This window comes from Leucoraja erinacea, chromosome 2, assembly GCF_028641065.1.
Source record: "Leucoraja erinacea ecotype New England chromosome 2, Leri_hhj_1, whole genome shotgun sequence".
Lineage (NCBI taxonomy): Eukaryota > Metazoa > Chordata > Chondrichthyes > Rajiformes > Rajidae > Leucoraja > Leucoraja erinaceus.
The window spans coordinates 39,411,842-39,426,957 of record NC_073378.1 but is presented as its reverse complement, the minus strand read 5'-3'; the positions used below and the strand labels follow the sequence as shown (position 1 = coordinate 39,426,957).

General features: G+C 41.7%; 1 protein-coding gene across 1 annotated transcript in view; it reads right to left on the bottom strand.

The window, feature by feature from the left end:
* The window catches only part of cubn (cubilin (intrinsic factor-cobalamin receptor)), a 239,566-nt gene that overhangs the window by 74,143 nt on the left and 150,307 nt on the right, over positions 1–15,116 (bottom strand). Inside the window, 3 exon segments of the mRNA XM_055649570.1 lie at positions 2,518–2,701; positions 10,326–10,516; positions 11,422–11,568. Coding sequence (XP_055505545.1) covers positions 2,518–2,701; positions 10,326–10,516; positions 11,422–11,568 — 522 coding nt within the window.

Genomic DNA, 15,116 nt, shown 5'->3' with positions numbered 1-15,116 from the left:
AGTTAAATTTAGTTTATTAGATTGTGTATGTGTGTGGGGGGGGGGGAGAACAATGGTTTTAGTCTCTTCCTTCGGGGCGATGCAACTTTTTCTTGTCGTGTCCCCAGACTCCGTCTCTGTCTGTGCTGAGGCCTAATGGCGGAGCTGGCAGCCTCGGGACTGTGGCGGCGTTCCGGCGGCGGACCCGATTTCGGCACTGTGGCGGCGTTCCGGCAGCCCAAACTAGGAGCTGTGGCGGCGTTCCGGCATTTAGGCAGTGGCGGTGGCCCAACTTCGGAGCTGTGGCGGCGGCGTGGCTTTGGGGCTGTGGCGGCCCGACTTCGGAGATTCGGCCGCGGGCCCAGTGGACGACATCGTCGGGAGCTCGCAGGTCACAGGTTGGTAACCTGTTTTTCCAGAGCTCCCACAACAACAGTTTCGGCCGCTGGACAGGAGGGCGGCAGCTTCCGCAGCTTCTACCATCACCCGGCGGGGTCACAACATCGGAGGCCTGGATTGCCTCAGCACGGAGGGAGAACAAGGAGGGAAGCGACAAAGACTTTAAGACTTTTACCTTCCACCACAGTGAGGAGGTGCCTGGTGAACTAACTGTGGTGGATGTTAAATTTGTGTTTATTGTGTGTTTTTGTTATTTTTATTATATGTATGACTGCAAGGCATGAAATTTTGTTCCGACCGAAAGATCTGAATGACAATAAAGGATACTTTGACTTTGACTTTAATTACCATGTACCACTGGGTGGCGCCAGTAATGGCTGCCTCACCCACAGTCTATCTGTCCTTTCTCTGTTTTGTTATTTTATGTACATGTTAAAGCGTATGTTTTATTGTTCTCTGGTTTGTTTTATGTTGGGGGTGGGGGAGGTGGGGTCGTGGTAAACTTTTTTCAATCTCTTACCCTGCTGGAGATGCGATTTTTTTCCGGATCGTTTTTCTGGTCACTCTGCGGCCTAACATCATGGAGCTGGCAGCCTTGCTCAAGACCGACTTTGCGCCTCACCATGGGGCTGTGGACTTACCATCAGGGCCTGCGATCCCTTGCCTAGGATCGACGCTCTAACTGCAGCCTTGGGATTTCAACATCAAGGATCTCGCAGTCTTGGGGAGAGACTGTAGGCGGGAAGCACCAAGTCGCAGGAGGTTTGACCAGCCCTGACCCGTGGTATGCCCGGCGCGGGGAGCTGAGATCCCCTTGGTGCGGGAGCTTGATCGCCCCGATACAGAGGGCTTGACTGCTGGTTGTGGGAGCCAAGATCGCCCCGACAACGGACGGTTCAAGTGCCCGACCGCGGGAGAACAAAGAAAGGAAGAAGATTTAACATTTTTGCCTTCCATCACAGTGAGGAAGGTGGGATGTTCATGTTAAAATATGTATTTGGGTGTCTTGGTGCTCTTTATTGGTATGACTGTATGGCAATCTGAATTTCATTGAACCTTAATTGGTACATGTGACAATAAACAAACCTTGAAACCTAACTGGGAAATCAGGAGAAATTCCACACAGAAAATGATTAATAATTTGGAACTCACTAAATAAAGAGGCTGCAAGGTAAACAACATTGATAAATACAAATTGAAGCACATTTGAGAGAAGGGAATTGTAGTATAGGTGGATTGAGATGCATATGGGTGGGAAGAGGCTTGTATTGACAATAAAGTATAGGATACAACTGGTAGATACAAAATGCTGAAGTAACTCAGTGGGACAGGCGGCATCTCTGGAAAGAAGGAATGTGTGACGTTTCGGGCCAAGACCCTTCTTCAGGCCCTTTTTCGAACCGAAGCATCACCCATTCCTTATGTCCAGAGATGCTGCCTGTCATGCTGAGTTACTCCAGCATTTTGAGTCTATCTTCGATTTAAACCAGCATCTGCAGTTCTTTCCTACACATATAGGATACAACTGGGGTCTAGGAAAGTGCATTCAAGTCATGGCCCGGTTTCCACCAATCTTTCCACCACCACGCACAAGAAGCACAAGACGCCATTGTATGCAGATGCCGAGAAGTGTGTTCAGCTCTGGCTGAACAATTTCTAATATTGTGACGTGGACTCGATAAGAAGAAGGACACAACTGCTGGATTTAAACTTATTTTTCTAAACTGTACACACTTCACAATACTTTCTAAAGATGCCAATTGAGAAACAAGTGCTAAATCCCAAATGTTTTTACTAGCCTAACAATAATTTGTAATTTAGGTGCATCAGTCTTCACAATCTGAGATGCTCAATTTTATGGATATTACAGAAATTACAGAGGGCACTGCTTTGGAATGGGAGTTTTGGGACAAAAGTCTGCAAACTTCAATAAAGCAGAGAAGAGGTGGACAGGTTTCTGCTGATTTGCATGACCAATTATAGCCTGTATATGTTACAGGTATGCCAATAATATTCTAATCAGGTCAACTGATTAAACAATTTGGAAATATGTTTCTGGCAATGAAATGCACTGAGTAAACTGCATGCATATCCAAGACTAAAGAATTAAATGCCTCACATATCTGTTCATTTACTCACCAAGATTTGAAGCCTCATAAGTGAAGTTGAACCCATGCCCCTCATTAATCCCATCAGAAATGAAGTATACAAATAGTTGATTGTCTGTAGTGTACATTGTGGTTGGAGGGTTTTCACCACAATAGCGTCCGATCCTTCCATGGGAGGTCAAAGGGGCGGAAGACCTATCAGGTCCATTCCTTAACTGGAATAGAAAACAACACAGAAAGAATGGGAGGATTAAATGAAAATTAATAAAATGAAAGGTAGCAGACTTTTAAACCTTGAAGCAGGACAAGAAAACTACATTCAAGCACTTGCTCATATAATTTTCCAGGGATGATCACAGTTTTTGTTAACTTCTTTAACAACTTATGGAATTGCAAGCTCCATGAAGTACCAGTGCAATTTCATCAAATGCCTCGATGCATCATGCAACCACATCGATGTCAAATATTCAAGTTTAAATCTTTTAGATTCATAGAGTGATACAGTGTGGAAACAGGCCCGTTGGTCCAACTTGCCCACACCGGCCAACATGTTCCAGCTACACTTGTCCCACCTGCCCGTGTTTGGTCCGTATCCCTCCAAACCTGTCCTATCCATGTACCTGTCTAACAGTTTCCTAAATGTTGGGATAGTCCCTGCATCAACTACCTCCTCCGGCAGCTTGTTCCATACATCCACCACCGTTTGTGTGAAAAAGTTACCCCTCAGATTGCTATTAAATCTTTTCCCCTTCACCTTAAACCTTTGTCCTCTGGTCCTCGATTTACCTACTCTGGACAAGAAACTCTGTGCATCTTTACACTCGTTTAAATGGCATAATCAATGTTAATTGGATCATTCAACATGAGACTTCTGATACTACATAATTTGTTAATTGCCTTATATTTTTCCAATCCTAGACTGAAGGGCCCCAACCAAAAACAACACCTATTCATGTTCTCCAGAGAGGCTGCCTGACCCACTGAGTTACTCCAGCATGTTGTGTCTTTTTCTGTAAACCAGCATCTGCAGTTCATTCTGTCCACAAATATCCATCTGATCTACATTTTTCAGTGGATAAAATAGTTAAATGGGATCATTTGACAACTACATTTTTAATAAAATGATCTCTCTTTTTAACTTTAAAATGTAAATAAAGATGTGGATAATATTTTAGCAGGCATAGAGAAATGATTAGTCAGACGGTGCTCAAAACCATTGGCCTAATGCTAGTGATCAGGGAACTCACTTCGAAATGTCTCCAGCCAATTTTTGTCATGCCTGAGTTTCCTTGATCCTTTGCAATTATTCAACAAAATCTCTGCTACTCATTAAGACATCATATGGAAAAGGTTCCTGAACGTACATTTTCTGCATTCTCAGGTCTGAAATAATTGTAAATTTATATCCAAAATTTTAACTATGGCATGAGAAAATATCAGATTTCAGAAAATAGAGTTTCTACTTTGGGCAGAATTGCTGAATTGCTGCCAAGTGTTTTTCCAAGGATCAGCTCAAATTCAGGGGGTATTGATGGATATGAATTGTGCAATAAATTGTTAGAACAGAGAACAGTACGGCACATGAACAGGATCATCAGCCCACACTGTCTGTGCTGAAGATGTCTGTGTTGCAATAGAACACATTTTTTTAAAGTATTCCTTCAAAAACATATTGGTGATACAGGTAGTTTAAAAAAAAAATCTAACTTGATTAATATAACAAAAATGTGTTTATCGCAGATGCATACCAGTTCTGGTCCACCTACAATACAACTTATACAGTTTCACAATTCTTTGGGTTCTGAGCACAGACTCTGCCTCAGGTGCAGCAGGTAGTGCTTAACAGGCAAGCAGGTGTTTGGACAAAATACATAATGCCCTTCTTCTGTTTGCAGTCAGCCATGCTCACACAACAGGAACAATTTCAGTGTCTTTAATGGGAACACATGGAACTCTGTAACTAAAATCAAGCTTACGAAATTATCTCCAAAAGTCAGAGAGCAAACACTTTGTTATTTGGTGACACAAGGAACTGCAGATGCTGGAATCTTGAGGGAAACACAAAATATTCAGCAGGTCAGGCAGCATCTGTGGAGGGAATAGATAGGCAACCTTTCAGGATAATATTCAAGGGATCCTTCTTCAGACGGATTGCATTAGCGGAGAGAAAGTTTAAAAAAGTGAGGCGGGGTGAGACAAAGTCTGGCAAGTGATAGGTGGATATTGGCAAGGGTGCATTTGCTTGGCAGGTGGGTGGAGTAAGTGACAAAGGCTAAAGATGACAAGAGAGGGAGGGAAGAGAAGTGAAACATAAACCTATAGGGAGAGACATATGGAAAAGAACAGGGGGAGGTTTGTGTGAGGAATGGGTATGTACCAAGGTGGTGGGAAACACAGGAAAGCGAGAGGGGGGTGGGGTGTATTAGTTAAAATTGGAGAAGTTAATATTCATACTATTGGGTTGTATGTTACCCAAGCATCAATAGCTTTGTTAACTAGCAATGCAAGGCGAATGTCTACGTTAGTAGAGAGGTAAGCCACATGAAACACCTGGATCCATGGAGGAGTAACAGCACTGGAGGAGTAACTGCACCAAAATCAGGGCAGCACCATGGAATTGACATGCTTCACCAAGAGGGACCCTAGAGGCAGCACAGAGGGGCCAGACTGACAGAGATGCAGCAGTGAGGGGAACAGCCAGACTGACCCTTGATCAACCAGTGCCCTTAACTTAATGGCACGTGCTGGAGAACAAGCTTTTACTGTGCTCAGAAAATTTAAAACAGTCCTATTAGTCTCTCGGTGCCTGTATTATCCCAAGCCAGTAGCAGGATCTTCAGCCCTGGCAGCATCTGCCTGTGTGCTGAGGATTCTGGCCACTGATCATGCCAAGGCTAAACTTGGCTCAATGCAGCCCAGCAATCCAGGGAGAAGTTTCATGCCAAGAAAAATTGAAGTATCGAGAAACTGAACCTATTTGTATATTTGAAATGCAAGTTGTCATGGAGTCAGAATTATTCAACATACAGTAGAAACAGGCCCTTGGCTGCAATGTGTCCATGCCGACCATCTATACTAATCCATCAATAGTAATCGCACTTACCTGCATCAATTCCACACCTCTCTCTGTCCTGCTCATTTAAGTACCTGTCCTGGTGCCTATTAAATATTGTTGCTGCTCTTACCTCCACCCTGGCACTCATTCCAGACACAACTATTCCAATCCCCCTTAAACTTCCCCACTCTCACTTTAAACCTTTGTCCTCCAATTTTAGACATCTCTTTCACGGGATACAGATACTGACTATCTGTCCTATCAATGCCTCTTATAATTGAATATATCTCTATCGAGTCACCTCTCAGCCTCCTTTTCTCCTGAGAAAACAGTCCCAGCCTACCTAATCTCTCTTGATAACTAAAACCCACCAATCTAGGCAACATACTTATGAATCCATTTCACATCCACTCCAGCTTAATCATGTCCTTCCAATGGTGACCTGAACTGCATATTATACTCCAATATATGTGCCTATTATACATCTAACCAATGGATTGTATAAATGTATAGTTTAGTTTAGTTTATTATTATTATTTTATAATGTACAGTGAAAAGCTTTTTTGGTGCATGCTATCCAATCAGCGATAGGACTATGCATGATTACAATCAAATCCATAGTGTACAGGTACATGATAAAGGGAATAACGTTTAGTGTAAACTAAAGTCCAGTAAAATCTGATTAAAAGTAGTCCAAAGGTTTCCAAGAGGTATACAGTAGGTCAGGGGTGCTTTCCAGTTGGTGATAGGATGATTTGGTTGCCTGATAACAGCTGGGAAGAAATTGTCCCTGAATCTGGTGGTATGTGTTTTCAAACTTCTATACCTCTTGCCTGATGGGAGAAGGGAGCGGTACAGAAGTTATCATGAATTCCCAACTCTGAATCCTAACGCAGGGTCTGGGCCTAAAATGTTGTCTATCCCTCTGCTTCCACAGATGATACCTGATTTGTCAAGTTTCTCCAGCAACTTTTCTTTTGCTCCAGATTTCAGTATCTGCGGACTCTTGTGTCCCAACTCTTATACACAATGCCTTGGCTAAATAAGGCAAGCTTGCCATATGTCATCATCACCACACTGACTCCATGTGTTCCCATTTTGGGGAAACAATGTTCTTGTAAGTAAAGATCTCTTTGATCAACAATGCTATCCAGGGCCCTGTCATTCACTGTGTATGTCCTGCCATGGTTACATTTGCCAAAATGCACCACTACATACATGTCCATTCCCTTGTCCACTTTCCCTGTTGATCTATATCCTGTTGTAACCTTAGACAACATTCTTCACTGTTCACCATACCATCCATTATGCTCTCATCTGCAAACTTACTAATCATGCCAGTTACATTCTTTCTCAAATCAGTTATACATATGACAAACAACAAAAGTCCCAGCATTGATCTCTGTAGGACACCACTTCTGCAAAGAAATGGGTTCTGTGCAAATCTTTGAAGGTTTGTGCCCATTTCCAATTGTAGATCAGCTCATCAGAGACAAATCATCAGCCACTTCCTGTTGTGACTCACTCCAATGTGAGTATAATTTCTCTGCTTTATTTTTATTTGTGCATCAGCATATAATGCGGGGTGTAGACTCAGATTGATTGTCAGAGTGAGAGTCATGCGCTGCATTCAGCCATGCTGATGTGCTTTGGACCAGGTTCGCAGTGGAAGACTAAACCAGAGAACAAACATCGAACAAGCTGCATGGTAAACATCAGTGCAGCCTAAAATGTTGGGACAATAGGAATACCTGTTACACTACCATTGTTCTTTTTTGAGTGATTCTTTCAAATTGAAAGCACTGAAAAAAATGATTAATAAAATTAAAGGTGTTAGGTGTCGGGTGTTTAAGTGATGAAGATAAATGGACTATGTTCTTTAAAGCTCTTTTAAGCCTTCTTCTATTCTTCTTCATGCAACTTCCTTTTCACTTCTCTCGCGTATGGTATTATTTAATGCACCTTAAATGCATCTATGAAAATCAACAGTTACCCTGTTTTCCATGCTTGAGTAAGGAGTGGTCTCAAATGCAAAGATTAACACCTGCTTTTCTAATGAGCGTACCTGAAATGGGTATACCTGAAGGCAAATAAAGTTGGAAGTACAACATAAACTATCTTTTGTGATTGTGCTTACTTGGAACATAATCTTTTGTAGGATTTCGAGAAATCTCAAACAATGCATAGGATGCAGAAGCCTGGTGTTATGGGTCACCGCTTTTCTTTACTTGCTTTATGTCAGAGGAAAATAAGCTTTTGTTTTCATGAGGATTTCCTCCGTGTGTTCGCCATAGTGAATTTGTAAAGTCATTCCCGCAGATCAGAGGAAATCTTCCTCCATTGTGGCATAAGAGCATGCTTTGTTCACAGCCTGTGAGCCCGATGAACCATTTCAACATCTTGAAGGAAAGTGTTGATTACAGTCTATATTTCCTGAGTCCTAAAGCTAACAATGGAGAACAATAGAATGATCATGTACTTTTGCATTCATAGAATTTATCCCTGGCTTCCTGGCTTGGTGTTTTCTACAGACAACAATTTCCATGCTTCCTAGTAGCAACAAAAACAGGCTAAAGTTAAGAGCTAACAATATTGCATTGGATGTTTTAGAATAAAAATATAGCTATTGGTGTCAGTGTCCTTTCTTTCATTCTCCTTTTCTGACATTTCAACTTCCAGTTTAATTTTGTTTTATGTATGGTGTTCAGCAGCTTCCTAATTTCTATTTAATCCTGTATGTGAGTCACAAGGTTTTGGGGTCAAACCCCATTTCAGAGACTAATCACATAATCTAGACTGACACTTCAATGAAGCAGAGGTAATAGTTGAGATGCATTTCACAAATGAAATATTAAACTCAGTTCGAGTCTGACCTTCCAGGTGAATATAAAATACACAGTAGACCCTAACACTACTTATTATGGTTTATTGGCCATAATATAAACATACTAAAACGGATTATCTAGTTGTTTATCATTTGTGGGATCTCACTAAATTGGTAATGGGTTGCTGTGTTTGTCCATGTTACAACAGGAGAGGGTCACAGAGCATTATAGTCATGCAGCATGGAAAAAGGTCCTTCACATGCAAGCTGACCAAGATGCCCCATCTAAGCTAATCCCATTTGCCTTTCTTTGGCCCATGTAATTAATATCAGAAATCAATTTATTGGTTATGACATATTTTACAATATACTGGGAACATAACAACAGTTTGAAGCTAAAGTTATGTAGTCATGGAGTCATACAGAAAGGAAACAGGCTCTATTAATGAAAGTAAGGAAACCTTTCCCCATACCAACCTGTAAAGATGTCTATCTATCAATCTATCCACTAGTCCCCAAAGAATTCACCATCCCTTCTAAATAAATCATCTCCTTCTAAAATAACAGTTCTAGTATCTGTCCTAAACTTCAAGTCTTAGCAACATTCTTGTAAATCTTTCCTGTACTCTTTCAAGCTTAATAACATCCTTCCTTTTGCAGGTCAAGGCTTCATTTTTTTTAGGAAGGAAGATGAAACGAGTAGAATTAGGCCATCTCGACCCTTCTAGTCCCCGAACTCATAATCTCCCCTAGTCCCATATACCTGCGCTCAGACCATAACCCTCCATTCCCTTCCCATGCATATAACTATCCAATTTATTTTTAAATGATAAAAACGAACCTGCCTCCACCACCTTCACTGGAAGCTCATTCCACACAGCTACCACTCTCGGAGTAAAGAAGTTCCCCCTCATGTTACCCCTAAACTTCACCAATCTCATGTCATGTCCCTGAATCTCCCTACTCCAGTGGGGAAAAGCTTTTCCACGACACCTGTATCCCTCTCTATTTTAAAAACCTCTATCAAGTATCTTTGCCTTACCTTCTGCGCTCCAAAGAATAAAGCCCTAACTTGTTCAACCTTTCTCTGTACTTAGTTGCTGAAACCCAGGCAACATTCTAGTAAATCTCCTCTGTACTCTCTCTATTTTGTTGACATCCTTCCTATAATTATGCGACCAAAATTGTACACCACTCCACCCTCTGACAATTTTAACATTAAATCCCAAAACTCAATGCTCTGATTTATCACACCATCTTCACCACCCCTACATGAGATTCCTTTCAGGGAACTAACAGTTATTCTATCCCTCTCACATTCTTCTCCCTATAACTCAGGCCATCAAGTCTTAGCAACATTCTTGTAAATGTTTCCTGTACTCTTTCAAGCTTAAAATAACATCCTTCCTTTTGCAGGGTGACTAGATACATAGCCTCAGAATTAAGGAATATTTTTTTTAGGAAGGAGATGATACCCAACCATTGAACCTTCTTAGTCAGAGAGTGATGAGCCAGTGGAATTTTTTGCCACAGAAGGCAGTGGAGGCCTTCAGTGGATATATTTAAGGCAAAGATAGATAGATTCTTGATTAGTACGGGTGTCAGAGGTTATGGGGAGAAGGTAGGAGAATGGGGTTATGAGTGTGAGATAGATCAGCCATGATTGAATGGCAAAGTAGACATGATGGGCCAAAAGGCCGAGTTCTGCTCGTATCACATGATCTTATGATTAAGTTGCTAATCATGTCCCTCTCTTAGCCAGATTTCCGTAACGGCTAAATGTCTCAGTCACACCTACCTATCCACACTTTGACTTCATCCGTCTTTTCCGAAACGCCTCTGGCATTAAAATAACTGCATTCAATCCAACAGATCCGGATTCTTTTAATTTTTAAAAATAAAATCAAAATCATTGGTTTTCACTAAACTTGCACGGTTAAAAAGGGCAAGATTTACTTACTTCTAAATAATCACCACTTGTGCATTTGTTTCCAGTGCCTTGAATTTGGAAGGGCTGATTGAAGTGGACAGCAATAATGAATCCACTGGTAACATCCACATGCCAGGTGCAACTGAGGTTTGGAGTATATGTGTGAGGATAGTTGGGTGAAGTAATAATGCCATGTACAGCAGTAAGATGGTTACCACAAGCTGAATGAAGTAAAAGTGTCAGATTCGTAAAAGAATACATGTACGAAAAACCGTTCAAAAAATAATTTAAAGTAAGGTGTGCTTGGCAGATGAATCTTTGCCATGCGTAGCATTACAATTACTACCAATTCCTAATCTAAAAAACACAAAATAAATCTTCAGTATTATGTTTAACCACTGATGTAGGATCCAACAAAAATCAACTACTGCCAAAATATATAATTAACAGATCAGCTTCTGCCAAAATACACAATTAACAGAAAATAAATTGATGGATACTAAAGGCAGAAATCTGTATGCAGGTAATCATTTTTTTAAATTCCCCCATGAAGTAATGCATTAAAACAGTGAAGTATAAACAACTTAAGAATTCACACTGGAAATTTGCTATTGATAGTCTTTACCTCCACATACAGTACTTTTTTAAATTGAATGCATTATCAGTCTTTGATTAAAACACAGGAAATAAGTTAACCAGAAGGGTTCCTCATTATAACATCTTTGTTTATAGCTACAGTTTTAACTTAAAGGTGCAAAATGGTAGATTAGTTTTGATTATTCTTGCTACATGCTGGAGTATTATCTGTTTATTGTCCTCCATTTCCAAAATCTGGGTTAATTATTATAAAGAACCTTCATCTCATGTTGTAGTTGTACTTGAACATTGCAGCAGATGCAATTTCTTACTTGCCTTAATTATTGTTGGTGATACCCAATATAAGGATATTAAGCTGAAGCTGTACCCACAAATCTCTTCCCACAAAACTCTTAAGTATTTCCACAGTGTTCTACTTTTATTCCTGGCTAATCTGCCTCGTGTCATTTTCAATAGACATATAAATTAATGAACTTAATTGAAATAAAATAACTCAAGAAAATAACATGTGTTGATAACTGCAACATACTCTTGTGATGAGAAGCGTTGAAACCGCCACCACTAGTATATTCATCAGATGTGAATCGAAGGAACATTGCTTCACCAGTAGATCGAAGGGTTCCAGGTAACTCTCTGCCACACAAAGTGGCAAGTATTGGAGAGAGGTTATTGTCACCTCAAGGCAAAATAAAAATGTATGAGTATTGTTAAAACGCACATGTAGAATATCACAATTTCGAAATACGTAATTGTGCGCATTCCTGCATTTTCTGCATTTTTCACAAAACAGTCATTGAGTCAATGCAGAGGCAAAACAGTCACAAATGTTCATGGAGCAATTAGCATTTGACAATCTTAAAAAGATCTAAAGGACCCACCAATGCATAATTTTGTTGCAGGCAAGGCCCAAGGTGATGTATACAAAAATAAGAGGCCTACACATTAAATCTGCTCAAAGTATTGTTGGGGAAGGAACAGCAGATGCTGGTTTAAACCAAAGATAGACACAAAATGCTCGAGGAACTCAGTGCATCAGACAGCATCTCTGGAGAAAAGGAATAGGTGATGTTTCGGGTCAAGACCCTCTTCAGACTGGAGAGTCAGGGGCAAAGAAAACAAGAGAAATAGATGGGCTTGTAGAGAGATACCGAACAAATGAATGAAAGATATGCAAAAATGTATTGATGATAAAGGAAACAGGTCATTGTTAGATGTTTTTTAGGTGAGAACGAGTTACAGTCAATGAGACTCAATAAGCCGACTGAAGCTGGTACGACTTGGGTGGGGGAGGGATGGAAAGTGAGGGAATGCGTGGAGTTAGAGCAATCAATATTTAGACTACTGGGTTGTAAGCTGCCCAAGCAAAATATGATTATGTTTTTCTTCCAATTTGTGTTTGGCATCACTCTGACAATGGAGGAGGCCCAGGCCAGAAAGGTCAGTGTGGGAATGGGAAGGGGATTTAAAGTGTTTGGCAACTGAAAGATCAGATAGGTCAGGGCAGACTGACCAAAGGTGTTTAGCTATATGATCGCCAAGTCAGCGCTTGTTCTCGCCGATTATATAGGTCCCAACACCCTATTCCTCTGGCTACGCTGTATCTGAGCCCAAGAGATGTCCTTATTCTTTAGGGAATGGGGGTTCCCCTCTTTCATCATTGATGAGGCCCTAGCCTCCTTGATATTCTGCAGCTCCGCTCTTGCTCCCCCTCCTTCTCCCCCCAGTCGCAACAGGACCATAGTCCCCATAGTCCACCCTTTCACCTCATCAGCCGTTCGCATACAGCACATAATCCTCCAACATTTTCACCACCTCCAACGGGATCCCGCCATCAGCCAGATCTTTCCATCTCCACCCCTCTCCGCTTTCCACAAAGACCTGGTTAACTCGTCCCTTCCCACCCAAACCATCCCTTCCCCAGGTATTCTACCTTGCAACCGCAGGAGATGCAACACCTGTCCCTTTACCTCTCTCCTCGACTCCATCCAAGGACCATGAAAGTCTTGTCAGGTGAGACAGAGGTTGACTTGCACCTCCTCCAACCTCATCTACTGTATCTGCTGTTCCAAGTGTGGTTTCCTATATATTGGCAAGACCAAGTGTAGGTTCGGCGATCGTTTCGCTGAACACCTTCACTCAGTCCGACTGGACCTACCTGATCTTCCAGTTGCCAAACACTTTAATTCCCTTTTCCATTCCCACACTGACCTCTCTGTCCTGGGCCTCCACCATTGTCAGAGTGAGACCAAACACAAATTGTAGGAACAGCATCTCATATTTCGCTTGGGTGGCTTACAACGCAGTGGCATTAACTTTGATTTCTCTAACTTCAAGTAACCTCTGCATTTCCTCTTTCTCCATCCCTCCCCCACCCAAGTCGTACCAGCTTCAGTCGTCTTGTTGAATCTCATTGACTGTAACTCAATCTTACCTAACAAACAGCTCACAATGAATTGTTTCCTTTATCGTCGTTACTTTTTTGCATATCTTTCAGTAATTTGTTCTATATCTCTCCACATCACCGTCTATATTTATTGTTTCCCTTTCCCCTGATTCTCCAGTCTGAAGAAGGGTCTCGACCCAAAATGGCACCTATTTCTTTTCTCCAGAGATGCTGTCTGACCCGCTGAGTTACTCCAGATTTTGGTGTCTATCTCAAAGTATTGTTTAGTTTAGTTTAGTGTGGTTTGGAGACACTGCTTGGAAACAAGCCTTCTGGCCCCGAATCCACACCGACCAGCAATCACCCATACATTCGTTCTATCTTACACACTAGGGACAATTTATAGAGGTCAATTAATCTACAAACTTGCCCATCGTGGGAGGAAACTGGATTGTACCTGGGTCTGTAGCACTGCAAGGCAGCAACTCTGCCACTGTGCCACCCTTGACCCAGTCACTTAACAACGGTCATTTTTGCAATCTTCTGATGCCTTGAATTGCATTTGGCATGATCAACAATGGAGGGAGGAGTGGATGGGGGGGGCATGTCCAATGACAAAAGTCCTGCATTGCCGCTGGATGGCAATCTATATGTGGTAGTACTGTCAGTGTCATAAGCCACACATGCACCAATAAAAGTTATTCATATAGAAAAACAGTATGGGAAGGGGCTCTTGATTTATTCTGCCGAAAGTGATCGTAACCACACATTTTTTCACTAATTCTACATTAATCTTTTTATTTTCACTGCATCAGTTACCTCCATTCACCATAGTCTTTGGGATGTGGGAGAAAACCAAAATAACTGGAAGAAATCCAAGGTGGATAAAAATGCAGGAGAAACTCAGCGGATGAGGCACATCTATGGAGCGAAGGCATAGGTGACGTTTCGGGTCAAGACCGTACTTCAGACTGATGTGGGGTGGTGGGGGCGGGAAGAAGAAAGGAAGAGGTGGAGACAGTGGGCTGTGGGTGAGCTGGGGAGGGGAAAGAGGGAGAAAGCAAGGACTACCTGAAATTGGAGAAGTCAAGTTCATACCGCTGTGATGTAAACTGGGAAGAAACCCACATGCTCACATGGCTTAACTTCGTTGGGTCATGCCCTTCTCAAAACCAGTGTAGCAAGGATATCGCATCAAGGAGCATTTCTTGTAGGTCCTGTCAGGGACTGTATAGGCCCTGTTATGGTGCATGATTCTGGACTAAATCTACTTTCCGTTACCTTTAAAGTACTTAGAATCATAGAATCACTGCAATGAAACAAGCCCTTCAGCCCAACTCATCCATGCCGACCAAGATGCCCCATCTAAGATAGTCCGGCCCATATCCCTAGAAACCTTTCATGGATTAGTAAGTATGCAGATGATACTAAGATGGGTGGGGTTGTGGATAATGAAGTCGATTTTCAAAGTCTACAGAGAGATTTATGCCAGTTGGAAGAGTGGGCTGAAAGATGGCAGATGGAGTTTAATGCTGATAAGTGTGAGGTGCTACATTTTGGCAGGACAAATCAAAATAGGATGTACATGGTAAATGGTAGGGAATTGAAGAATGCAGGTGAACAGAGGAATCTGGGAATAACTGTGCACAGTTCCCTGAAAGTGGAATCTCATGTAGATAGGGTGGTAAAGAAAGCTTTTGGTGTGCTGGCCTTTATAAATCAGAGCATTGAGTATAGAAGTTGGGATGTAATGTTAAAATTGTACAAGGCATTGGTGAGGCCAATTCTGGAGTATGATGTACAATTTTGGTCGCCCAATTATAGGAAGGATGTCAACAAAA